Source organism: Dermacentor variabilis, chromosome 6 (assembly GCF_050947875.1).
Source record: "Dermacentor variabilis isolate Ectoservices chromosome 6, ASM5094787v1, whole genome shotgun sequence".
Taxonomy (NCBI): domain Eukaryota; kingdom Metazoa; phylum Arthropoda; class Arachnida; order Ixodida; family Ixodidae; genus Dermacentor; species Dermacentor variabilis.
The window spans coordinates 1,969,520-1,997,512 of NC_134573.1; the positions used below are offsets into that span (position 1 = coordinate 1,969,520).

Sequence of the window (27,993 nt, forward strand, 5' to 3'; positions counted from 1 at the left end):
TTTACTCTGACAAACATTGCGGACATGACCTTAGGATTCTTCACTAGACTTGTGAGCCTTCTTGTCGTCCATTCCGTAAAAGAGTAGATTGCAGCATTGGCTGCGGTTCTCAAGGTCATCAGTTTTTGACAGAAGTGACTGCAGTACCTGTTGTTGTTTTTCATTTTCATTTTTGCATTCTCGGACTGAGGCCATTAATTCATCAAAGCATTGAAACTTTGATTCTAAAACTGGATTCGGGAGCCGAGGTCACTTATGGTAAGCGTCTGCTGTGTCTGTGTCTGTGTCTCAATAGCTGTAAGCTTCTCCATAATTACCTTTTGGCCTTCCAGAAGCTGAGTAAGTGACGCCTCAAACAAGGGTCCTGTATTTAGTTCTGCGTCACCACTCACGAAAAGCAACAAAAAATAAAATGAGAAACGTCGAAGCAAGCAAAGACTCTAGGGATGACGCGACATTCTTCCAGGTCTAGAATTCGGCAACACACATTCAAACAGTATTGGGCGTGGAACTGGCATGACATAAAGGAAAGACCGAGATAAAAAGTTGAAATTACCAACCTGCAGAAGCAGTAATAACCACGTGAATGGCATCGCTTCCGCAGTACTGGTTCCAAACACACCCCACTGTGCCAGTGACTGTCCCCGGCTTTTGTAGCCAGGCGATAAGGCCACAGTCCAACCACTTGGTTGTAAGCTGGTTCGTAAGCTGGTGTTGCACATTTGCCACAACCGGTGGCAGTGCATGCTGATTGATCAGCATCGAACATTGTCGCGGTGAGGTTTCCCGGTCCGTCCTTGCGAAAAAGGGAAACAGATTTCCAGTTGCCTCCAGAACTTGTGTAGGCAGTATTCCACTGACCTGCAAGAGCAGTAACAACCACGTGAAGGGCATCGCTTCCACAGTGCCGGCTCCACGCCCCACTGTGCCAGTGACTGTCCCCGGCTTTTGTATTCAGACGATAGCCCTAGCAATATTTCTTTAATACATTTGCCACATTGCCACAGGGAATGAAGAAAATAAATACAAACTTTTGCCTTGGTGGTGATATTAATATGCCGCAAGTCACCTGAGAAGATTTGTCTGCAGTTTTATCATGTAATTTGCCAGTTTTCCTCGAGTTCACTAATATGGTGGCTACTAATGGGCTGTACCAATAAGTAGATTTCCCAACAAGATGATATGCAGATTGCACTTCAGTGCTTGACCTGTTTTTTTCAAACTCAGCTAATTTAGTATGATCCCTTGCCTGATACCATGAGGTGGTGTTAGCAACTGTCTCTTGTAGGCTACCCATTGTGGGACAGCCTCGGAAAGTGTACATGTACCAAAGGGGTAACTATGATCTACTCATATGCACACTAGAAGAGTGCTTTCAAGTATTTGATGAATTATGCCTAACATGCAACATTAATCAGCTATGGGATTGTTTTAAAACCAAACTACTTGGTCTAAATTTTCTCTAAAAGAAATTCAAGATCACTTAAGAAAAGAAAACTGAGTGAACTGGGCAAATTAAAACATGACTAAATAAGAAAAATCGCCCTTTTCTCAGTTACAGTATATTGTCACATAGTAGTGACAGTGAAGAACACAGTAACAAAACTGCTAATTATGAAGCGCTTCTTATTGGGTGAACCTGTGGCCACAAAATCAAGTGACATTCGAACAACAACAGTAGCAGTGAACACAGTTGGCGATCGGTGAAATCTGATCAAGCGCGCTGGCTTTTATACATTACTCATCAAAGGATCCAGTTCAATTGCTGGCACCCGCGTGGTTTACAGAAACGACTACACAGTCTGTGCTGTGCATGCAATCTGACTATGCAAAATTCTGCGAGGACATACACAACAGATAGAATCAATGATAACATTTGCGTAAGTTCTAAATCATGCACACATGTCTTGCGCTGAGCGATAACATTTAACATTTGTTAGCCGTTGAAAATCTGTCACCAGAGAAAGATAAACAAGCACATGTGTCAATATCAGCGACAGGAAGGAGGGAACATTCTGTACACTTAAAAGAAGTCAGGCTTAAGGTAAAAGAAACTAAAGGCACGTTTTTTCGTAACTCAGAAATAAGCTTAAACAAAATCCTAAACAAATATGGAAGTTTGTTAAACTAGCAAAAAAAGTATAATCCTGCCAATATTAAACCCTCAAGGAAATATTACCGACGACAAAAGCTGATGATTTCATTTGTTATTTTAAGTCAGTCTTTTCTGCCTTCTGTCACTGATGTTTCACCAGCTCAAAAATATATGGAGCTAATCCCTGCAATATAAACTTTTGTGTAAGCTGGAGCCAAACTCGGCACCCCACCTCATTGCGTGTTTTGTCTTGAAAACTTAAATTGTGCCTCATTTATTGCTATGTTGTTTTGTTTAGATCATCCCTTAGTTCCATAGAGCTTCCGTGGAACTGCACATATAATTCTGGTTCATAAGGTAGGTCCTCATGAATTTGAACACTATTACAGACCTCTCTGTCAGGGCTAGTGTATGCTGCAAAGCACCAGAACATGCATTTATACTCAACCATTTTCCACCACCAGGAGAAAATTTTTTCAACCTTTCTCAGCAGGGCTCTCCCGAGTGGGGGTGTTTTCCAGTGTCGCACAGCTGCTTGAATTTTCCCATTACATTTTTCTTCTTTTGGTTCTGGAAAACAAATAGATTAGATTTTAAAAAGGTATTTGATACTATTCAGCACTCACTGTCACTCCCTAAGATGCTGCCTTGGCATTCCTGATTTTATGCTTGGCTGGGTGCATATCAAGTTATTCCTTGACGTTATTCCCGGCCACAAAAGGTTGTCACAGAGGGCTCGGAATCAAACTTTGCAGCGGTCGCTTTGGGAGTCCTACAAGGGTCTGTTTTGGGACTGTTATTGTTGCTCATATATATCAATTATGTAAGTGCAAACATAATATCTCATGTTAGGTTATACGCAGATGTTGCATCATTCATAGGGATCGACATAAAAAATTATGATGCTTCTTTTTTGTAGGTTGACCTTTATGGAATTCTTGATTGGTCTTGGAAATAGGACATGAACCCGATCACTACCACAAAATGTGATCGCATTCACTTAGCAGAAAGCGAGTTAACATAGTTTGCAACTACCACCTAGAAAATATTCTAATCGAAAAAGTAGGTCATGCAAAATACCTGTTTGTTTGTTTTTCTCATCAGACCTGAAATGGAACAAACATGTGGAGTACATCACCTTAATTAAAAAGAGGACATGTCCTAAGCTTTATGTAAATAAATTTTAAGAAAGCTCCTCTTGACGTTAAACAGATTCTATATTTTTGTGCATTCGATCACAGAATATGCTTCTTTGGTCTGGGACCCGAGCACTAAAGTCCTTATTAATAAATTAGAGGCAGTACAAAATGTTTGTAAATAATTCTTATTGTTACTATATCAGCGTTACAGCTTTAAGGCACTCTGTGTCATGGGACACTCTGAAACTTTGATGCACCTTTTCTAGGTGTTTATTCTTAAAACAGATTGCCAGTGAGGAGGTGGTGATTGATACCTTCAGCCACACTACCCCCCTCTTTACAGACAATTACAGAGTGGAACGCCCTGCCTCATACTGTTGTTTCTGGGCCTTGTGAAATGTTTGTGACTGTGCTCTGGCAGCACTTTCGTACAGGTCACCTCAACTTGTAACTATGCGCATTGATTGTTTGTATGCTGCTCACACTATGCATTTTATCTATATTTTCATGCCTACCCATGCATTGCTAATTTGTTCCTTCTTTTTAAATTGTGACTCTGCTTTGTACTTTTTCCAGTTTAAATGTCTACCTACAACAATGCCTCAAGTAGACTGTAGGTATAATAATAGTAATAATAATAAAAAACTGTTTCTAATGATTCAGCCATTCTTAAGAGGAAGCTTTAGCTCGGGTGCTCCTATCTAAATACATGTAAAAGGAGAATTCGTTTTTCTCGGCAACTACTACACCAAATTTGATGAGGTTTGTTGCATTTAAAAGAAAAACTTAAAATCTGGTGACTGTTGGTTTCGAATTTTTTAGTTGGGTTGTTAATTTTTTATTAAAAATTGGCAACAATAAAAAATTTTCAAAAAACGAAACTATCAAGTTTACAACTTTGTAACTCAACAACAAAAAATGATAATACAATTCTGTCAATTTCATCTAATAGTACATCTAAAGCGGACAAAATTGATATACTACACACGAATATAAAAATGTTTAGTAATATGGAACTACAGCTTTTGCAGAACCCTTGTAACCAACGTAACAAATTCACGCAAGATGTAAACTGACATCTTGGGTGAATTTGTCCACTTTGAGCTATCTTATAGATGCCGTTTACAGAACTGCGATATCTGTTCTTGATGCAGAGCTATGAATTTGTATACTTCATGCTTCTATTTTTTTCAAACTGTCAAATATTTGAAAATCGTTTTAACAAAATTCAGGCCCGAAATTGAAATTCCACTTTCAACAGTCACTAGAACTTAACTATCTCTCTCAAATGAAGCAAATTTCATTAAGATCGGTCCAGGAGTTATCTCAGAAAAATGTTTTTGCGTTTTACATGTATTTGGATAGGCCGCGTCGCAGTTGGGCCGGAGCTAAAGCTTCATCTTAAGCAAAATTTCTGCTTTATTTGGTTTATGCATGATGCAGTCGCAGGGCTATGCAAGCATGCTTTTCGTTGCAGGCGACAACCGGCTCGCGCGGCGCATGCTCTTGCGGCTGGAGCAGAAGCTGCGAGGCCTGGAGGAGGGCGCACCCTTGAGCGTGGCAGGACAGGTGAACCTGCTCATCCAGCAGGCCAGGGACCCACACAACCTGAGCCGCCTGTTCCCTGGCTGGCAGCCCTATGTCTGAGAGAGGGCAAGTGTCTGCTTGCTTGGCCAGGGTTTCCGGTTTTTGTACAGCTTCCATTGGGGTGCCCCTTTGGAAGTCTCACTCTCCACTCACTCACACCAGCTTTGGCCAGCAGATACTGGGCGGCTGGAAGAAACATTATTTGGGTCTCGTGAGCGCTACAACAAATTCACATGTACCTTATAACTGTACCTTGCAGGCTAAAGTTTCTGGTGACATGACACCAAATGTAGGCAGCCGGTACACGTCTACATTTTATTATGAGCTGGTCAGAGGCGCCTTCATGCTTGCCCAGCCAGCAGGAATGTTTTTCTGTTCGTGCCCAGCCGATTGCCATCTTTGTTGGCAGCCACGTAAGGTGGCTGCTTGTGATGCCACTACAGTGGCTCTTCCCCAGCACCCAGTGTTTGTGGTAAGAAAAATAGGACTTGTGCAAAACATAAAAAGCAAGCAACTAAAGTTCGAATCATGCCCCACTAGTGTACAACTAGGTCAACGGGTGCGAGTGAAAAGAAATGTACAGAGGGGAGCAGCCTTGTCTAGAGCATGCCATCGGGGCTCTGCAGATGTGAATCGTAGAGCTACGCGTGCAGCTGCAACCAGGCTACATCAGGCTCAGCAGACCACTGTGCAGAGAGCAGGACAAGCCGCAGCTTGCTGTTGACACCGGGCAGACAGTTCAGATTGTTCTCGGGAAAACGACACAAAGAGACTTCGCCTCTAACACCCTTTAACGTGTGGTGCCACCGAAAATAAATTAAGTTCCTATGGAGATGCTCCTCCAGCTTATGCTGTGACTGGTGCGTGTGCCGTGCAGGCCTGTGACTTTTTTGTTGTCAATACTTAGTTAATTAGTAAAAATTATTTGCCTGAAATAATTAATTATTGGCATAATGGCAGAAATTCTGACATTTAATTCTGCATCGCATTTGAAACCATCATGCTGAGAAATTTCCAGCCCACTACATTATTTTGAATTATTTTTCCCACATTACAAAATTGTGGCTCAAAAGGCGAATAAACATGCGAGTAGCAAAAATAATGCGAAGGCAGCAGCCACAGTACTCACGCCAATTGGATCCTTGGCCAAGGGAGCGTGAATGGCATCTGTTAAACCAGGATGGAATCCACGTAGAATAAGGGAGCTGCAGTGGTCACAGTACTCACGCCTGTCAGCCCCATGGCCAAGGCAGCGTGAACGGCATCCGTTGAGCCAGGGGTGGAATCAACGTAAAATGAGGGGAGCGGCAGTGGTCACAGTACTCACGCCAGTCAGCCCTATGGCCAAGGGAGTGTGAGTGGCATCCGTTGAGCCAGGCGGGCAATCACGTAGAATGAGGGAGCAGCAATGGTCGCAGCACTCACGCCAGTCAGCCCCATGGCCAACGCAGCGTGAACGGCATACGTTTAGCCAGGGTTGGAATCCATGTAGAATGGGGAGTGGCAGTGGTCACAGTACTCATGCCAGTCAGCCCCATGGCAAAGGGAGCATGAATGGCATCTGTTAAGCTAGGGTTGGAATCCACGTAGAATGAGGGAGTGGCAGTGGTCACAGTACTCGCACCAGTCAGCCCCATGGCCAAGGCAGCGTGAACGGCATCCGTTGAGCCAGGGGTGGAATCAACGTAGAATGAGGGGAGCGGCAGTGGTCACAGTACTCACGTCAGTCAGCCCCATGGCCAAGGTGGCGTGAACGGCATACGTTGAGCCAGGGTTGGAATCCACATAGAATGGGGAGCGGCAGTGGTCGCAGTACTCATGCCAGTCAGCCCCTTGGCCAAGGGAGCATGAACGGCATCTGTTCAGCCAGGGTTGGAATCCACGTAGAATTAGGGAGTGGCAGTGGTCACAGTACTCGCACCAGTCAGCCCCATGGCCAAGGCAGCGTGAACGGCATCCGTTGAGCCAGGGGTGGAATCAACGTAGAATGAGGGGAGCGGCAGTGGTCACAGTACTCACGTCAGTCAGCCCATGGCCAAGGTGGCGTGAACGGCATACGTTGAGCCAGGGTTGGAATCCACATAGAATGGGGAGCGGCAGTGGTCGCAGTACTCATGCCAGTCAGCCCCTTGGCCAAGGGAGCATGAACGGCATCTGTTCAGCCAGGGTTGGAATCCACGTAGAATGAGGGAGCAGCAATGGTCGCAGCACTCACGCCAGTCAGCCCCATGGCCAACGCAGCGTGAACGGCATACGTTTAGCCAGGTTTGGAATCCATGTAGAATGGGGAGTGGCAGTGGTCACAGTACTCATGCCAGTCAGCCCCATGGCAAAGGGAGCATGAATGGCATCTGTTAAGCTAGGGTTGGAATCCACGTAGAATGAGGGAGTGGCAGTGGTCACAGTACTCGCACCAGTCAGCCCCATGGCCAAGGCAGCGTGAACGGCATCCGTTGAGCCAGGGGTGGAATCAACGTAGAATGAGGGGAGCGGCAGTGGTCACAGTACTCACGTCAGTCAGCCCCATGGCCAAGGTGGCGTGAACGGCATACGTTGAGCCAGGGTTGGAATCCACGTAGAATTAGGGAGTGGCAGTGGTCACAGTACTCGCACCAGTCAGCCCCATGGCCAAGGCAGCGTGAACGGCATCCGTTGAGCCAGGGGTGGAATCAACGTAGAATGAGGGGAGCGGCAGTGGTCACAGTACTCACGCCAGTCAGCCCCATCGCCAAGGTGGCGTGAACGGCATCCGTTGAGCCAGGGGTGGAATCCACATACAATGAAGGAGCGTTAGTGGTCACAGTACTCACGCCAGTCAGCCTCATGGCCAAGGGAATGTGAGTGGCATCCATTGAGCCAGGGGCAGTGGCGGCCATAGTACTCACTCTAGTGGGAAGCATGGCCAGGGGAGCCTGAACGACATTCCCTCCATGGCTCAAAGGTGGATGTTGTCCCGGGACAGTGACTCGTGGCATCAGAAGCATGGACGCCATTCCCTGGCCACAGGAGGCACCAAGGACAGCGAGAATCCATGTCCAAAGCATTGTAGACGGAATGCGTTGGCAGCATGGAGATCGACGTAGGGAAGTCCCAGCTAAGGTCAGCGTTGAGACAGCGGAGTTGCCATGTAGGCTTCGACGTTGTGCTCGGGAAGTATTCCGCGGACAATGGTAGTCTAGGGGCTGCAAGTCTGAAAGGACTTGTGTGCTTTGAAGGGTCAAGGACAGAGGGAGATTAAGACCCGATGGCTCCGTATTTAGTGACTGCACCATTGTAAAGGAGAGAAACAGATAGCTGGCCGTTCACCAGAATGCCTGGTTTCATCATCATCATCAGCCTATTTTATGTCCACTGCAGGACGGAGGCCTCTCCCTGCGATCTCCAATTACCCCTTTCCTGCGCCAACCGATTCCAACTAGCACCCGCAAATTTCCTAATTTCGTCGCCCCATCAAGTCTTCTGCCGTCCTCTACTGTGCTTGCCTTCTCTTGGTACCCATTCTGTCACCCTAATGGTCCAACGGTTATCTAGTCTGCGCATTACATGACCTTCCGAGCACCATTCTTTTCTCTTAATGTCTATTAGAATATTGTGTATACCCGTTTGCTCTCTGATCCAAACCGCTCTCTTTCTGTCTCTTAAAGTTATGCCTAGCATTCTTCATTCCATTGCTCTTTGCGCGGTCCTTAAAGGGACACTAAAGTGAAAAATGATTTCTTCTGCGTCATTAAATTACCGTTCTACAACACCAAAAACAACTCTTACACCAATAAGACATTTAGTAAGTGGTGGTAGGTGGTGACGCCTACTTATGTTCCCGCACCTGGGGGCTGTGACATCTTGGATTTTGATGGCATCTTCTAGGGCCTACTAATTATATATAGCGGTGCAGATTGACTACATTGTGTTCTAAAGGAATCAAATATTAAACATAACAAGTTTAGAAAAACTTTATTCAGCCAATGCAGCCCAAATGCGAAAACATACTTTGAAATCCCTGACGTCACGCTGATGTACCGGCGCTGGGGTTTCGGCGCGAAGTTCACATACTGATACTTGGACCTTCATTTTGTCATCTAATATTCAAACTATTTTTTTTAAATGTCTGCCTGCAGGGTTCTCAAACAATGCTTCATCAGTCTAAACTGATTTATTGTTTTGCTTTAGTGTCCCTTTAACTTGTTCTCAAGCTTCTTTGTCAGCCTCCAAGTCTCTGCGCCGTATGTCAGCACCGGTAAAATGCACTGATTGTACACTTTCCTTTTCAATGATAATGGTACGCTTCCAGTCAGGAGCTCACGATGTCTGCCGTGTACGATCCAACACATTGTTATTCTTCTGTGAATTTCCTTCTCATGGTCAAGGTTCCCTGAGATTTGTTGACCTAGTTAAATGTACTCCTCCACAGACTTTAGGGGCTGACTTGTGATCTCGAACCCTTGTTCCCTTGCCAGGTTATTTATCATCATCTTTGTTTTCTGCATATTAATCTTCAGCCCCACTCTTATTTGCACTCTCCCTGTTAAGGTGCTCATTCATTTGTTGTAACTCGTCTGCATTTTTGCTGAATAGAACAAAGTCATCGGCAAACTGAAGGTTGTTGAGGTATTCGCCATCGATCTTTACTCCTAAGCCTTCCCAGTTTAATAGCTTGAATACTTCTTCTAAGCACGCAGTGAATAGCATTGGAGAGATTGTGTCTCCTTGTCTGACCCCTTTCTTTATAGGTATCTTCCTACTTTTCTTGTACAGAATTAAGGTAGCTGTGGAATCTCTCTAGAAATTTTTCCATGGTATTTACATAAGTGGTCTGTACTCCTTGATTACGCAATGCCTCTATGACTGCTGGTATCTCTACTGAATCAAATGCTTTTTCGTAATCTATGAAAGCCATATAGAGAGGCTTATTGTAATCTGCGGATTTCTCAATAACCTGGTTAATGACCTGGATGTGGATTGTAGAGTAACCTTTCCTGAAGCCAGCCTGCTCCCTTGGTTGACTAAAGTCCAGTGTTGTCCTTATTCTATTGGAGATTATTTTCATAAATATTTTATATAATACTGGGAGTAAGCTAATGGGCCTATAATTTTAACGTCGCCCTCTTTGTGTATTAATATAATGTGTGCATTCTTCAAGTTTTCTGGGACCCTTGCAGTCGATAGACACTTCGTATAGAGAGCCGCCAGTTTTCCTAGCTTTATGTCTTCTCCATCTTTGATTAAATCGGCTATAATTCCATCCGCTCCTGCAGCTTTTCCGCGTTTCATGCCTTGGAAGGCCTTTCTGACCTCATCTCTAGTTATAGGAGGAGTTTCTGTTACTATTCATTATTGTTTCGAATAGAGTGCTCTTGAGTCCTCTGGGTACTGTAAAGGTGAGTATAGAATTCTTCCACTGCTTTTATTATACCTTTGAGATTGCTGATGATATTACGCTGCTTATCTTCCAGTGTATATGTTGTGAATCAGCATGCGCCGCTGACACGTGTTTGTTTGGTTAGATTCACCGGCCATGCCTCTTGTGAATCGGCAGTGGCTGCGGCTGACATCACAAGATAAGGACTATAAAAGCTACACTAACCTTTAATGAAGTGTTCGTTCTTTGCCAACTGCTTCTCGAGTTACTTCAGTGGCGACGAGGCTGCCCACCACCGGGCCGTGCCTGCTCCATGGCGGCCCACGCCGGACCACCGGGTTTCAACGAAACGGAAGACAGTTGGGACACCTACCAGGTGCGTCTGCAGTCCTACTTTGAAGCTTACGATATCATTGACTCGAAGAAACGACGAGCCCTGCTAACGGCAGCCTTAAGCACGGCAACAGTCGGCATAATAACGGTGCGCGCCGGCGAAGATTCAAGACCTTACCTATGAGAAGCTGCTTGAACTGCTGGCAGAACACTTTGCGCCACAGGGCAACGAAATAGCGGAGTCTTACAAGTTCTTCACCAGATGCCAGCATCCCGACGAGTCAACGAAGGACTTCATTGTAGAAATTCGGAAGAAGGCCTGCAGTTGCAACTTTGGCGAGGCACGAGACAGGATGCTACGAGACAGACTTGTTTTGTGGTCTACGTGATGCCGGCGTTCGTCGGAAGCTTTTGGCCAGACCTCCGCTGACGCTGAAAGAAGCCGAAGATATAGCGTTAGCAGCAGAGATGGTAGCTCTCAACGTTGATCACATGGAGAGGACACAGGATTATGGCGACGTCCATGCTGTGAGGAGCAAGGTGCAAGGTCAACCGTATTACCACAAGACTCATCCGAGCACTTCTCGACCAAGCGAAGACGTCGTTTGCCCGTACTGTGGTAGCACTAAGCACAAGGCAGCAAAGTGCAAGTTTCGCCGGGCGGAGTGTTTTCGCTGCCGACGTAAAGGGCACCTAGCTAAGATGTGTGTATGGAAACAAGGGGTGGCCCTTTGTGAGGAGCATTCTTCAGAGAGCGACGGCAACGAACTTTTTCTACTGAGTTTGTACACTGCGTCGGTAAACTTGGTCAAGCCTGTGGTTCGCACCCTCTGCTGGAGCGGAATTCCGCTGACAATGCAAGTGGACACCGGATCGCCTGTCTCCATCATTACGTGGACAACATACTGCAAGCATCGGCATGCCTGGCCTGCGCTCCGCGAGACGTCGTTGCAGGTTTCCTGCTTTCTTGGCAAGCTGCCCGTGAGGGGTCAGCTGAAACTTCCGGTCTCGTACGCAGGAGAGACCCTAGATGCAACTCTAACTGTACTGCAATGCGATGGCCCGAACTTGTGCGGGCGAGATGTCATCAGCGCATTTGAGCGTAGCGGAAGGCCCGTCTTCAGCATTCTCGGCGAGGAAACCTCCGGTGAGCAAAATGTCCCTGACAGTACTTTGGTTAGCGCACTCTTAGAGGAGTTCGGCGATTTTTTTACGCCAGGTCTAGGGCTAATTGATGGCCCCGCAGTCCATTTGCGGTTGCGGGAAAATGCGATGCCGCGGTTCTGCAAAGCACATTCTGTGCGGTATGCAATGCGGGAGCAAGTGTCAAATGAAATAGACAGACTTGTTAAGCATGGCATTCTCTCGCCTGTCGACAGTGCAGAGTGGGCCACGCCTTTGGTTCCCGTTATCAAAAAGAATGGTTCCATTCGGTTGTGTGGCGATTTTAAGGTGACCGCAAATGCTGCATGTGTCACGGAGCAGTACCCATTGCCAAAAATAAGGGATATCTTTGCAAACCTAAACGGTGGTGAAGTATTCAGCACCATCGACTTGAAGGATGCTTACAGTGAGCTGCCGCTTGACGAGGAAACGAAGAAGGTATTGGTCGTAAACACTCCGAAAGGCCTGTTTTGCTTTAATAGGCTTCCTTTTGGTGTAGCCTCTGCTCCTGCGATTTTTCAGAGACGTATGGACGGCATCCTGCAAGGCATTCCGGGCATTCAAGTATATTTGGACGACGTGGTAGTCGCGGAGAAACGCGGCAACTGTGAGACGCTGCATGAAGTTTTCAGACGTTTCCGGCAACACGGTGTCAAGCTGAATCCGCAGAAATGCAAGTTTCGACAAGCAGAAGTTGAATTTCTGGGACATTGTATAAATACGAACGGATTGTTACCTAAGATGGACAACATGCAGTGAAAATGCCGAAGCCAACCGGTGTTGCGGAACTACGGGCGTTTTTGGGCTTCGTGACCTACTACCACTCATTTCTGGGAAACTTGGCTACTGTTCTAGAGCCACTGCATGAACTGCTAAGAAAGAACACACGCTGGCAGTGGGGAGCGAGACAAGATAACGCGTTCCGAGCAACAAAGCGGCTGCTAGAGGAAGCTAAGTTCTTGGCGCACTACGATCCAAGTAAGCCGCTTATCTTGGGAACCGATCCGTCGTCGTGTGGCGTCGGCGCAGTGCTATATCACAGAGTAAATGGGCAGAATCGACCAATTGGGTTCCGGTCTCGAACGCTTTCAGCTGCTGAGCGTAATTACGCGCAAATTGAAAGAGAGGCATTGGCAGTTGTCTTCGGGGTTACAAAGTTCCGGGAATATCTGCTCGGGAATCATTTCACGCTTGTTACAGATCACAAACCTCTTCTGAGCCTTTTCTGCCCGGACAAGCCCATTCCCGCCATGGCCGCTGCCCGGATTCAGCGTTGGTCCATCTTGCTAAGCGCCTACAACTACAAAATTCAGTTCAAGCCAGGAAAGACGTTGATTCCTGCAGACACCCTCAGCCGTTTACCGGTGCGGCAGGAGCATAACAACACCAAGGCTGCAGAAGATGACGCTCGTGAGTATGTTCTTCTGATTGATCACCTCAATACCTGTCCTCTTTCGGCGAGTGACTTGGCTAAAATGACTGTTGACGACAGCGACCTCGCGCAAGTCCGCGATTACATTCAGAATGGCTGGCCACGGTGCTTGCAACTGGCTCAGGAGCCGTTACGCGTGTACATGCACAGGAAAGACGAACTGACGTACAGCCACGGAATTGTGTACTGGGGCCATCGAGCGGTTATTCCAACAAGTGCGAGGCAGTCATAGCTGCGTATGCTGCATGATGCACATCAAGGGATAACGGTTATGAAAAACCTGGCACGTTCTGTTTTCTGGTACCCAGGGCTCGATCGGGACATTGAGAAGCTGGTCAACGCATGTCCAACATGCATAGAATGGGGCAGCATGCCTCCTGCCTGGCAACCCGTGCCTTGGCCGGACACAGAGGAGCCATGGTCTAGGGTCCATGTCGATTTTGCGGGTCCTGTGGAAGGTAACATGTTGTTGATCGTGGTTGCTTCCCATACGAAATGGATCGAGGTTACCGCCATGAAGACCGCCAGTTCGGCAAAGACAATTGAAGCACTGCAGACTATGTTCAGCCGGTTCGGTTTGCCGAGGACCCTGGTAACGGACAACGGGCCGCAGTTTACTAGTGAAGAGTTCAGGGCATTTATGAAGCGCAATGGCATCGCTCATTTGCAGACAGCTCCCTACAAACCGCAGTCTAATGGCCTGGCGGAAAGAGCAGTACGGACTGTCAAACAGGGGTTAAACAAAAACACACGCGGCAGTTTGCAAGCTCGGCTGGACCACATTCTTTTGCATTATCGGCGCACTCCCTTGCCAAATAGGCAAACCCCAGCTTCTATGCTTCTCGGATATCAGCCACGTTCTTTATTGCACAACGTCGTGTCACGACCATTCCCTTCTGCAGGTGCGTGCAACAGTGGCCCACCGCTGAGCAAAGACGTCTGGTTCAAGAACTACGGAGTGGGTGACAAATGGAAACCAGGCGCGGTAGAGTCCACCGAAGGCTCGCGAATGGCAACGGTAAAGACAACAGATGGGGAGCAACATCGCCGCCACCTCGACCAGCTAAAAACCAGGAGGACCAGCGTGGGAAGAGAAGTGGTGGAACCCGAGACCCCCATGCAAGTACCAACGACTAAAGGTAGCCAGAACGCAGCGGCAGACTCGCATTCTCAAGGACACGGCAGCAGTCACAGTCAGGCTCAAGTAGGCACCGACATTCGAACGCCGTCAGACGGGCGGGCCGAAGCCGAGGTCGCTACCAGCGAGCCGCAAGTGACTGACCGAGCTGAAGTGACACTGTGTAGGTCGAAGCGGAAGCCCCGGCCCCCGGACCGCTTCACTCCTTAAGGGGGAAGAATTGTTGTGAATCAGCATGCGCCGCTGACACGTGTTGTTTGTTTGGTTAGATTCACCGGCCATGCCTCTTGTAAATCGGCAGTGGCTGCGGCTGACATCACAAGATAAGGACTATAAAAGCTACACTAACCTTTAATAAGGTGTTCGTTCTTTGCCAACTGCTTCTCGAGTTACTTCAGTATATATCTTGGTTTGTCCTTTACCACGTTTCCTTCTAATTTCAGGCTGCATCCATTTTTAACAGCTTCTTCAGTCTTTCTCACGTTTTAATTTCTAATATCACTTATTTTCGCTCTGTTAATCAGTTTTGACAATTCTGCGAATTCTATCTTATCTCTTGAGTTGGACACTTTCATTCTTTGTCGTTTCTTTGTCATCTTTTGTTACTTGGGAGAGCTTGCCTACTGGTTGCCTTAGTGCCTTACGTCCCACTTCAATTGCTGCCTCTGAAGCCAGCCTCGTTACGGTTTCATTCATTACCTCTATGTCATCATTATCATCTCTCTGTTCTAAGGCTGCATATTTCTTTGCAAGTACAAGCCTAAATTTGTCTGCTTTTACCCTTACTGCCTTTAAGTTGACCGGTTTCTTCTTCATCAATTTTACCCTTTTTCTGTTCAAATTCAGGTGAATCCTGGCCCTCACTAACCTATGATCACTACACTTTACCCTACCTATTACTTTTACATCCTGCACTGTGCTGGGATCGGTAGGAAGTATGAAATCAATTTCATTTATTGTTTCACCAAGGTTTTCCCAGGTCCATTTTCTTTTGCTACGTTTCCTGAGAAAAGTGTTCATTGTTCTCAGCTTATTGCTTTCTGCGACTTCTACCAGCATCTCACCTCTAGCGTTTCTAGAATCGACACCGTAGTTGCCAATTGCCTGTTCACCTAGCTGCCTGCTTTTTCCCCACTTTTGCATTGAAGTCCCCCATTACTACTGTATACCGTGTCTGCACTTTTCTCATTGCTAATTCAACATCTTCATAAAACTGATCTACTTCCTCATCGTCATGACTGGACGTTGGAGCGTAGGTTTGTACTACCTTTAATCTATACCTCTTATTGAGTTTGATTACGACTATGCTACCTTCTGCTACCTATGCTAAGAATATAGCTGGTAACATACAGGAATTCTATAGCATTAACGAGAGGGTGGCAGGTCTTGTTGTGAAACTTAATAAGAGGCACAAAATGAAGATTGTACAGGTCTACACCCCTACATCCAGTCATGATGACCAGGAAGTCGAAAGCTTCTATGAAGACGTGGAGTCGGCGATGGGCAGAGTGAAAACTAAATACACTATACTAATGGGCGACTTTAATGCCAAGGTAGGCAAGAAGCAGGCTGGAGACAAGGCAGTGGGTGAATATGGCATAGGCACTAGGAATAGCAGGGGAGAGTTATTAGTAGAGTTTGCGGAACAGAATAATATGAGGATAATGAATACCTTCTTCCGCAAGCGGGATAGCCGAAAGTGGACATGGAGGAGCCCGAACGGCGAGACTAGAAATGAAATAGACTTCATACTCTGCGCTAACCCTGGCATCATACAAGATGTGGACGCGCTCGGCAAGGTGCGCTGCAGTGACCACAGGATGGTAAGAACTCGAATTAGCCTAGACCTGAGGAGGGAACGGAAGAAACTGGTACATAAGAAGCCGATCAATGAGTTAGCAGTTAGAGGGAAAATAGAGGAATTCCAGATCAAGCTACAGAACAGGTATTCAGCTTTAACTCAGGAAGAGGACCTTAGTGTTGAAGCAATAAATGACAATCTTGTGGGCATCATTAAGGAGAGTGCAATGGAAGTCGGTGGTAACTCCGTTAGGCAGGATACCAGCAAACTATCGCAGGAGACGAAAGATCTGATCAAGAAACGCCAATGTATGAAAGCATCTAACCCTACAGCTAGAATAGAACTTGCAGAACTTTCGAAGTTAATCAACAAGCGTAAGACAGCTGACATAAGGAAGTATAATATGGATAGAATTGAACATGCTCTCAGGAACGGAGGAAGCCTAAAAACAGTGAAGAAGAAACTAGGAATTGCTAAGAATCAGATGTATGCGTTAAGAGACAAAGCCGGCAATATCATTACTAATATGGATGAGATAGTTCAAGTGGCTGAGGAGTTCTATAGAGATTATTACAGTACCAGCGGCATCCACGATGATAATGGAAGAGAAAATAGTCTAGAGGAATTCGAAATCCCGAAGGTAACGCCGGAAGAAGTAAAGAAAGCCTTAGGAGATATGCAAAGGGGGAAGGCAGCTGGGGAGGATCAGGTAACAGCAGATTTGTTGAAGGATGGTGGACAGATTGTTCTAGAGAAACTGGCCACCCTGTATACGCAATGCCTCATGACCTCGAGCGTACCGGAATCTTGGAAGAACGCTAACATAATCCTAATCCATAAGAAAGGGGACGCCAAAGACTTGAAAAATTATAGACCGATCAGCTTACTGTCCGTTGCCTACAAAGTATTTACTAAGGTAATTGCAAATAGAATCAGGAACACCTTAGACTTCTGTCAACCAAAGGACCAGGCAGGATTCCGTAAAGGCTACTCAACAATAGACCATATTCACACTATCAATCAAGTGATAGAGAAATGTGCAGAATATAACCAACCCTTATATATAGCTTTTATTGATTACGAGAAAGCGTTTGATTCAGTCGAAACCTCAGCAGTCATGGAGGCATTACGGAATCAGGGTGTAGATGAGCCATATGTAAAAATACTGGAAGATATCTATAGCGGCTCCACAGCCACCGTAGTCCTCCATAAAGCAAGCAACAAAATCCCAATAAAGAAAGGCGTCAGGCAGGGAGATACGATATCTCCAATGCTATTCACAGCGTGTTTACAGGAGGTATTCAGAGACCTGGATTGGGAAGAATTGGGGATAAAAGTTAATGGGGAATACCTTAGTAACTTGCGATTCGCTGATGATATTGCCTTGCTTAGTAACTCAGGGGACCAATTGCGATGCATGCTCACTGACCTGGAGAGGCAAAGCAGAAAAGTGGGTCTAAAAATTAATCTGCAGAAAACTAAAGTAATGCTTAACAGTCTCGGGAGAGAACAGCAATTTACAATAGGCAGCGAGGCACTGGAAGTCGTAAGGGAATACATCTACTTAGGGCAGGTAGTGGCGACGGATCCGGATCATGAGGCGGAAATAATCAGAAGAATAAGAATGGGCTGGGGTGCGTTTGGCAGGCATTCCCAAATCATGAACAGCAGGTTGCCATTATCCCTCAAGAGAAAAGTATATAATAGCTGTGTCTTACCAGTACTCACCTACGGGGCAGAAACCTGGAGGCTTACTAAAAGGGTTCTACTCAAATTGAGGACGACACAACGAGCTATGGAAAGAAGAATGATAGGTGTAACGTTAAGGGATAAGAAAAGAGCAGATTGGGTGAGGGAACAAACGCGAGTTAATGACATCTTAGTTGAAATCAAGAAAAAGAAATGGGCATGGGCAGGACATGTAATGAGGAGGGAAGATAACCAATGGTCATTAAGGGTTACGGACTGGATCCCAAAGGAAGGGAAGCGTAGCAGGGGGCGGCAGAAAGTTAGGTGGGCGGATGAGATTAAGAAGTTTGCAGGGACGGCATGGCCACAATTAGTACATGACCGGGGTTGTTGGAGAAGTATGGGAGAGGCCTTTGCCCTGCAGTGGGCGTAACCAGGCTGCTGCTGCTGCTGCTGCTGATGATGATGATGATGATGATGCTACCTTCTCATTTATGCTGTAGAATTCGTCAATGTTGCCCGCTATGTCTTTATGGATTAGGAATCCTATTGGTCCCTCGCGCCAATAAATTTTAATCATCATCACCCTGTATTGCTTCTTATCCGGGAGACCTCTTTAGCAAAGCACATGGCCGTTATTCAGCAGTGTGTAAGCCTCACCAGTTCTTCTAATCTCACTAAGGCCGATAATATCCCAAACAATGTCTGATAGTTCTTCAAAGAGTCCTGCTAAGCTATCCTCACTCGAGGGGGTTCGGGTGTTAAACGTTGCAAGGGTCAGTTTCCATTGGCGGCCTGTCCGGACCCAGGTATTCTTAGCACCCTCTGCTGCATTGAAAGTCTGACGGCCGCCTTGGATAGCTGCTCTGCTGGTGCTGGGGATCGAGGGCCGTGAGTTAATTGTAAATATTGTTACAGTGAAGGGAGTGCTGTGCTCGCTCAGCGTCAACAGGGCCACGACTGTGTCATCGCTTACGCTAGCCGCCTTCTTTCCATGCTCGAGCGAAATTACTCCATTACCGAGAGAGAATGTCTCGCGCTTGTATGTCGCGAAATTCGGGCCATACCTTTTCGGTTGGAGCTTCTGTGTCATAACCGATCATCATGCCCTCTGCTGGCTCTCCTCTTTGAAGGACCCAACTGGACAACTTGCACGTTGGGCATTGCGTCTACAGGAATATATATTTTCTATTATGTATAAGTCAGTGCGCCGGCATAAAGACGCTGACTGTCTGTCCCGCAATCCCGTGGATCAACTGGACAATACCGATGCAGACTCTGACAACAGTGTTCTATCCATCTCCGACTTCCTCCATATTGGCAACGAGCAGCGCAAAGATCCTGTTATTCGAACACTTATGGAACGCCTAAGCTCCTCGCCCAATGACCCGTCCCTCCACATGTTCACCTTGCGCGATGGAACTTTATACCGTCGTAGCGTTCGTCCTGACGGCCCGGAGCTCCTCCTAGTCGTTCCCAAGCACCTTCGACTAGCCGTGCTCCAGCAACTTCACAACGCTCCTACTGCTGGACATCTGGGCATCACTCGTACATACGACTGCCTGCGGCGCCGCTTCTTCTGGCCCGGCATTTATCGCTCTGTGCGCCGTTATGTCACTTCTTGCGACCTGTGTCAGCGCCGGAAGACGCCTGCTACGCCTCCCGCTGGTTTGCTTCAACCAATCGATATCCCCACAGAGCCTTTCTTTCGTGTGGGCCTAGACCTCCTGGGCCCCTTTCCGATTTCTATCAAAGGCAACAAATGGATTGCTGTAGGAAACGATTATGCCATGAGATATGCCATCGCGCGAGCGCTACCAACCAGCTGCGCTACAGATGTCGCAGACTTCTTACTATACGACGTCATCCTGCATCACGGCGCCCCTCGCCAGTTGCTGACGAATCGTGGCCGCTACTTTTTATCGAAGGTCGTCGATGACCTGCTCCGCTCCTGCGCAACAGAACACCAGATTGCTACCGCGTACCACCCTCAAACAAACGGCCTCACCGAGCGACTCAACCGCACGCTAACTGAAATGCTGGCCATGTACATTTCCGACGATCACCGTGACTGGGACGTCGCTTTACCATACATCACTTTCGCATACAACTCGTCCCGTCACAACACTGCCGAATTTTCACCATTTTACCTTTTGTATGGCCACGACCCCACCTTGCCCTTTGACATGATGCTACCTTCCGCAGCACAATCACCCAGCACTGGTTACGCTCGCAATGCTATTGACTTAGCCACCCAGGCCCGAGATGTCGCCCGTCATCGCCTCACAGTCTCGCAAGCTTCTCAAAAGTGACGCTACGACCTTCGGCACCGAGACTACCATTTTTCACCTCATTCCCTTGTCCTTCTCTGGACGCCTTCATGTCCCGTCGGCTTGTCGGAAAAACTACTTTTCCGGTATTCTGGTTCGTACCAGATCTTATGCCAACTGTCCGACGTGACATACGAGATCGCCCCAGTCGGTCAGCCTCCAGTGCATCGCAACGTCACCAGTGAAGTTGTTCACGTTGCCAGGCTTAACCCCTATGTCCCCCCATTCAGTGAGGCTCTATAATTTGCACCAGGACGGAGCAACTCCACCGGGAGGGTGATGTTACGGTGAAGGGAACGAAGAAGTTGGATTGGACTAGACGAAGATGAAGTCTGGCAGTTGCCTGAACGCCATATACGCCAGTTGTAAATATACGTTATTTTACACTCGTGGGCCTGCTTTCTTTCTGCAACAATATCATTGGGGAGGTTGTGGCCAAATACTGCACCAGGGAGGTCAATTCCTGCTCTGGTGAGGCAGTGCCTTTGATCAAACTTAGTTGGCCTTCCTAATTTGGTTTTACCTGGATTAGTATAGCCCCATTCGCTCTCGGCATCTTTCGCCGGTGTCAGACGCCACTGCAAACCTGCAGATGTAGTGCACTGGAGGATGTCATATGCAGATACACCATCGTTTAAAAAAAAGAAAGAAAAAATGAAGGAGGGGGGGGTTGAACTTCCTACTTCCGCCTATAAGTATGGCCCAGAGGGCCCTACATGCGTAACAGATCCGTTAATTTGTCCGCTCTTTATGGGTTTTTGCGGATCAGCATAGGTTGCACGACATAGTGTCAATTCTCGGTTGCCCTAGCCTATTTCCCGCATCTTACACATGCACGTGGTCTTGAGCGCGCCTAGGTACACAATATATTTTTGATGATTTTGAACAGTGCTTAACACTTCTGCATAAAAATAACAAAAAGGGAACAAGCTTTGCTGTGCTTACCGAGAGGCCCCGAGTGTCGTATAATCTGCTTGTCGCATCTGCTTGTCTGTTGCCATCCGAAAGCTCGCGTTCCCGGGTGGCTATTCCAAATGTTCAATCGCACCGCCGTCTCACTACCATACTGAGATTCGCAAAGAGCAGGTGACCTTGACGGCTCTCAGTGGTGTATTCGTCCTTTCTACATCTTTGGACAGTGATTATACTAGAGTTAATGAGAAGGAGGGAATGGGGGGGCAGGGGGAGGTAACAGACCTCGTAGTTTTTCTGGGAACGCAGCGAGCCTAAGCACTAGGGAGACAGGAGTTGTATGCCTCATTTAACCTACAGTGGTGCCTTCTTCGATCAGTCAGACATGGTTTGAACAATTTGAGCTTGTAAGAAATCGGCGGCTCTGCTACCTCCGCGGTCGCAATACAATTCTCGGGAATAAAAACGAAAGTAAGCACGAAAAAATAACTACAGATGTAGATGAAAGGGATGGATGCATATACGATCATTCTGACGTGCTGAAAATCTGTGTGTTAGCTTTACAGCTAGTGGTTGTTGTTGGTTGCTTTCCCAAGTGTTTCAAAGAAAATTGGAAACAAGTGTTTCAAGGAAAATTGCAAGAGGGTCCCCGTGCAGACAGTCGTGGCGAAGACATGTAATTCCCTGTGATAATGATAAACTAAAAAAGAAGGAAAAGAAAAAAAACATAAAAAATAGGAAGAAAATTCGAGGTTCTAACTCGTGAGCCCAGGATGTTCCCCTGGAAGATGGCTCAGTGGGTTGGTCCGCAAGGCCCCAGGCTACATTGAAGCGGCATAGCTCCTTTCGAGAGCCTCATACTTACGTGGAAAGTGGTTCATGTTGTTTGTTGGAAGGCATACTTTATTGCAAAAATGGCCGACCCTCGAAGAGAGTGAACCTGAGCGTCTCTAAAGGCTATGTGAAGCTTAACTATATGCGTGGCGAGCCCCGTCCGCTTAGCGTCTTAGCGTGGGAAACTCGTCCTCGTTATTGCTCAAAGGAATGCTGCTCGCGAGAGCGAGATACCTTTGTTTAATTATTAGTATTACCTTGATACATTTATTTTTAAGAAGACTGCCCTGAGGGCAGTACTAATAGTGCTATAACTAATTATTTTATTTAATGGATCGACTGCGAGCGCTGGCGCATGGCGATGGCATGCACGCGAAAGACAGTCTTGATAAATTTAGAGACTTGAGTAGAATTTTAAGTTTGAGAAACAGACATGTTGAACAGAACTCGAAGATGATGAGAGAAGTTGCTGAGCCTTGTTACTAAAAAATGGAAATTTGCTTCTGTTAAGTAAACCTTAGGAGAGAAATGACTCTAATAGAAAATGTGACAAGAAACAGTCGCCACGCGCACTAAGAGGACAGCGCCCGCACTGTACGACACCAGGCAGCTTACTAATGCATGGATATCCGCGCTTAGCACAGGGCCCTTTGTTCAGCCGGCGCGATGCAGTACCATGTGCGTTGCACTCTCCCCAAGCTGCATAGAGGTTGCTACTTCGAATTGAGCGAACTTGAGCGTTTCTGGTTTACGCCTGGTTTGCTTCTTTTTAGTCACTCCTCGCACTCGCTGTGCGATGCCCTAGACCAAGTATGCACTTCGTCTTCACACTCAGCACAATCTGAGGCTTTTTGCCCCACAAGTGCTCTATCTGGCAAATCTATGGGGATACTGTAATTGATATTAAGAGTCAAAGCTTTTCTTCTTCAAGGAACTTGCGTGGCAGCTAAAACAAGTGCAAGTGTCGCCACAAAGTGGTCAATGTATTATGCTCATTATACTACAGTTCACTAGAGTTGCTGTCAGTGAATATTAAAAACAAATAATCTTCAATGAATGAAGTGCATAGGCTGAATCATCGCCTTTCTTAAGTGGCAAAGCCTGAAAGGTCCGGCACCATTCTGCAGACTAACGTTAATGTTTTTAAGTACATCTGTAACATAGCAGCGGCAGCCTAGCTGCCATCATGCAAGAAGGGAGATGTTGACGACCCAGTGGTTAGCCGGGAACAACGCACAAGTGTTTAATGCATGCATATATAAGGTAAAGGGGGGAGTGAACATAGAAAAAGAACTTGGTGCCTGCGCATTGACAGCGCTCACATGACGCAGTGGTTTGATACCTAATTTTACAACATTTCTTCCCTCTTAAAAATGCTGCACTGGCTTGCGTGATCTTGTGGAGTGTCGAAGAGGTTGCATGGTAACTTTGTCTACCCCAGATGCCATGAGTGTTGGAACAACAGGTGCCTGGTGGTCCACATCTCGAAACGCTTCTTGGGGTGAAGATTCTCCCGCGTCGTTGGAGCTTGCGGATGGCTGTTGGCAGAGTGGTGGTGCGCTGGGAGTAACGTCTCTGCTGATCGTGCCTGGATTGGTTCCCAGTAGTTCATCCTGAGAAGATTCAGTACGGGTGCGCACTTGGTCGATTTAACGCCTCACGATTGCTTGAGGAGTCTTCACTGTGACCATCTGTCCTCCCGATGTCGCTGTTACTCGTCCTGGTATCGATGTACCATTTGACCCGTAGTTGCGAACATGTACACTACAGTCCGTTGGAGGCAACCACTCGTTGTTTTCCTTTTTAGAATTAGACACAGTCGCCGCAGGGAAGCAGATGTCCAAGCGCGATCGTATCTGGTACCCCAGCAGCATTTCCGATGGTGACTTTCGGTTTTGTGGGGAGTCCTTCTGTAATTGAAGTACACTTCATTTGGGCCTAGTTGGTACATAATCCTGAACTTAACGTTACAGCGCAAACACCTAAGACGATCCACAAAAAGAAAGACTTTTTCCAAGAAATTCTTGGAAAAAGCAAGAATGAACATGTGCGGCTTGCCTTAGAGGCCTACCACATAAAAATACAAGGCAATTATTGCATTAGTGGCACATCTTTGTCCCTGCACCCATCAGAATTTGGATTTCTACGTTTGCGTATACGATAAGTTGGCTGGTGTCAGTAATGTATTCTCCGCGCCTGCGCAGTTGTGTGGCCTAGGTATATATATGCGTCGACGACGAAAAGAAAAAGAGAAGTTGTTAGTCAGCGCCAGTGTGTGTCGTGTCTTTCTTTCTGTGGATCGTCTTAGGTGTTTCCGCTGTAACGTTAAGTTCAGAATTCTGTAATTGAGACCAGCTTTCCGCGTCTCATCTTCCAGAGACCGCCCTTGATTGTCCTTACTGCCCTCTCTGCCGCTCCGTTTGATTGCGGATGATAGGGAGCGGTTCTTAGGTGTGTAATGTTGTTCCTGTTGGCAAACGTTGCAAATTCCTGGCTGGTGAACTGTGTTCCATTGTCGGATACAAGGGTTCTTGGTACCCCAAAATGGCTAAATATATCCCGTAGGCAGTGGTGGTTGCCGAAGTAGCCTGATTCAGTGGCACCACTTCTATCCACTTAGTGTGGGAATCCACTGCCACGAGAACCATTTTACCTTCTATTGGCCCTGCAAAGTCGACGTGAACCCGCGACCATCTCTCCTGCGTTTCAGGCCAGTTTAACGGTGGGGCGGCTGGCAGAATAGGCAAATTTGCAATGAAATTCTTGTATTACGCTGCCGTGAGCTCTACTTCGCGGTCTATTCTTGGCCACCAAAACAAGTACCGCGCAACCGTTTTCATTGCCGAGGACCCCTGATGCATTTCATGCAATAATTGTAGCAATTGCTTCCGTGCTGTGACAGGTATGACAACATGATGTCTCCAGTAGACGAGGTCATGTGCCAGAGATAGCTCCAACTTGCAATCAGCAAAGGGGACCAAAGAAGAGTCGAGTTGTTCTGTGCCTTTCGGCCACCTGTGCAACACGTTTTGCTTTACGCGAGATAAGGTTGAGTCATTGGCGGTCAGCTCCTTCAGCTCATGTGTTGTGACCATCCCTTCATCCAGGCTTTTCAAACAAAATGCATACTCTTCAGGGTCAGGGTGCGTAACGAGATCGGAGCCCCGCAGTGGCAGTCTACTTAGTGCATCCACATTCAGTAGCAGCCTTCCCGGAGAATATTCGAGCTTGTAACGGTAGCTTCCTAGGTAGAGGGCCCAGCGTTGGATGCGAGCTGCAGCCATGGCAGGCGTCTGGCGGTCGCGCCTAAGCAGTCCTAGAACTGGCTGGTGGTCGCATACCAGGATGAACTCTCGACCTAAAAGATAATCCCGGAATTTAGTCACCCCTAAAACGAGCGCCAGTGCTTCACATCTAACTGAGAATTTCTTTTGGCTTTTGTCAGGGTTCTTGAACGGAACCCGACTGGTCTGTTGGTGCTTCCAATTGTGTGAAAAAGAACAGCACCTATACCACAAGTGGATGCGTCGCATTCCAACTTCAGTTGCCTTGATGGATCAAAATGCATAAGGACCTCAGCATCCTTAAGATGATGCTTTGCCTTCCCAAATGCAGATTCCCGTGAGGACTTCCACTGCCACCGCACATTTTTTTCGAGCAACTGGTACAATGGGAGCAGTGTGTCTGACATATTCGGCAAAAAGTTTGAATAGAACGATGTCATCCGAAGGAACGAACGCAGCTCGCTTAGGTTTCCGGGACTAGGGGCATTCGTGATAGCATCTACATTATTCTCAGTTGGGTGAAGGCCGGTACGATCAATGCGATGGCTAAGATAAGTGACAGATGGCTGGCTAAATTTACACTTATCGTATCTGAGCTTCACGCCGTGTTCTCTGAACCGTTCTAACACAATTTGCAATCGAGCTCCACAGTCTCCAACCCTTTCCGAGACTATAACGTCATCCAAGTAAGCCTGAATGCCAGGTAACCCAGACAGTATGTTATCAAGTTTTCTTTGGAAAATTGCTGGAGCAGAGGAAATGCCAAACGGAAGCCTATTGTAACAAAACAGGCTTTTGTGAGTGTTAATAACGCAAAGCTTCCGAGAGTCCTTGTCCAAAAGCACCTGGTTACATGCATCCTGCAAGTCGAGCGTACTGAACAACTGGCCTTCTCCTAATGACACAAAGATATCTGGAATTACAGGAAGTGGGCACTGCTCCGTGGCGCAAGCAGGATTTATAGTAGCTTTAAAAGCGCCGCAAATATTGACCAAGCCATCCTTCTTCAGAACGGGTACAATGGGCGTCGCCCAATTCGAATGGGTGACTGGCGATATTACACCCAGCGACACTAACCGGTGAAGTTCTTGCGTTACTTTGTCACGTAGAGCATATGGAATAGGTCTCGCCTTACAGAATTTGGGAACGGCATCACCCTTCAGCAGGAGGCTGGCTGGTGGTTCCTTGATCAACCCCAAGGTTTCCGAGAAAAGGTCCTGGTATGTGTCGCAAATGGCAGGGATGCTGTGACAGTTCACTTGATTCGCCGTGGCCTTGCCTTCACCTGTCACTTGCAGTACCGGAGCGCCCGCTTGTTCCAGGAGCATTAGGAGGTCTCGGCTGCACAAGCTTGGTTCGAGGCAGTCTAGCACTACAAGGGAACAGTCAAGAGAAATATCGCGATATTTCACACAAAGTTGAAGCTCGCCCACCACCGGCAATCTTCCATTGTCGCAGGATAGCTTCACATGCGAAGGTTTCAAGCTTGACCAGCATTTGCAATGTTTATCAAAAAGCTGTTGCGATATTACGCACACCGGGGAACCTGTATCTACTTCTATGGATAAATCCACACCTCCCCAACTAAACATACGTCTAATTGGTGGCTCAAGAGCATTTTTTCGTGCTGACGCCAATGTCTAGATTTGCGCACTATTGCTGCTATCCTCTTCTGAAGCAGCGTCTTCCACCACCAAGGCTTTCACATGAGGGACTCGCCAATTGCTGGCAACATCGTTGCCAATATTGCTGCTGCGACACATTTTCACAAGATGACCCCTCTGACCGCAAGAGTAACACCGGGCTTTAGCCCATCTACAGCTGTTGCTATCATGTCTTACCCCACACTCCAATCGCCCTGTGCTTTCCGTGTTTGATCTCGATGGTAGCTTGCGACGTGCTTCCACTTTAAGCACAGGCGGTACGTCTGCGGACATTGTCTTGGCGTCTTTTTCGGCAGTTTCAGCGGCTATTGCTATAGACTCCGCTTCCTCCAGCGTTAACTCCTTCTTTGACAGAAGTTGCTTTTGCACAGCCTTTGAACGCACACCACAGACAATTCTGTCTCGAAGTAGCCTGCTCAGCAAGTCACCAAAATTGCAAGTGTCTGCTATGCGCCGAATTGCAGTGAAAAAATCATGAATTGATTCATTCTCATGCTGACAGCGGTTGAAAAACTGGAAACTTTTGGCGATTTCGTTGCACTTTGGGTCATAGTGGTCTTTTAACACCTTGACTGCTTTGTTATAACTTAGGGCATTGGGCTTTGCAGGTGCTATCCTTCCCATTAGGATTTCTACCGTCGATGTGCTAAGTGCAGCCACTAGAAGTGCCCTCTTCCTAGTAGAATCCGAAATAGCATTAGCTTCAAAATACGCCTGCACTTTGATGAGGTAAGGCTTCCACTTATCTGCGACATTGTCGAAGTTCGGAAGCATGTAGGAGGCCATCGTGGTCAATGGTATGGCTGTCTCTGAATGCTTAGCGTTGGGTTCTTCCTTGACTGCATGGGTGCTTTCCTGGCTCGTCGCCACTGTAACATAGCAGCGGCAGCCTAGCTGCCGTCATGCAAGAAGGGATACGTTGACGATCCAGTGGTTAGCCGAGAACAACACACAAGTGTAAAATGCACGCATATGTAAAATACAGGGGAAAGGGGGAGTGAACATAGAAAAAGAACTTGGCGCCTGTGCATTGACAGCGCGCACATGACGCGGCGGTTTGATACCGCATTTTACAACAACATCTATTTAAGATTACCATTGATTGCGGTTTGCCATGGGCAAGAAGGGGAACTAAGTTGCTTGAGTTTTAGCCAAGTAATGGCTACATGAAGCCAACAAAACATTAAACCAAGAAATGAGAGGAAAATAAAATTTGGTAAATTGTAGAAGTTAAG

At 47.0% G+C, this 27,993-nt stretch overlaps 1 protein-coding gene across 2 annotated transcripts in view; it reads left to right on the plus strand.

Annotated features, from left to right (window-relative positions):
- The window catches only part of tefu (Serine/threonine-protein kinase tefu), a 471,138-nt gene that overhangs the window by 431,688 nt on the left and 11,457 nt on the right, over positions 1-27,993 (plus strand). For both annotated transcript variants that reach the window (XM_075694675.1, XM_075694676.1), the window contains one exon: positions 4,712-4,891. In XM_075694675.1, the coding sequence (XP_075550790.1) occupies positions 4,712-4,881 (170 nt within the window). In that variant the 3' untranslated portion in view covers positions 4,882-4,891. The remainder of the gene's footprint in view (positions 1-4,711; positions 4,892-27,993) is intronic.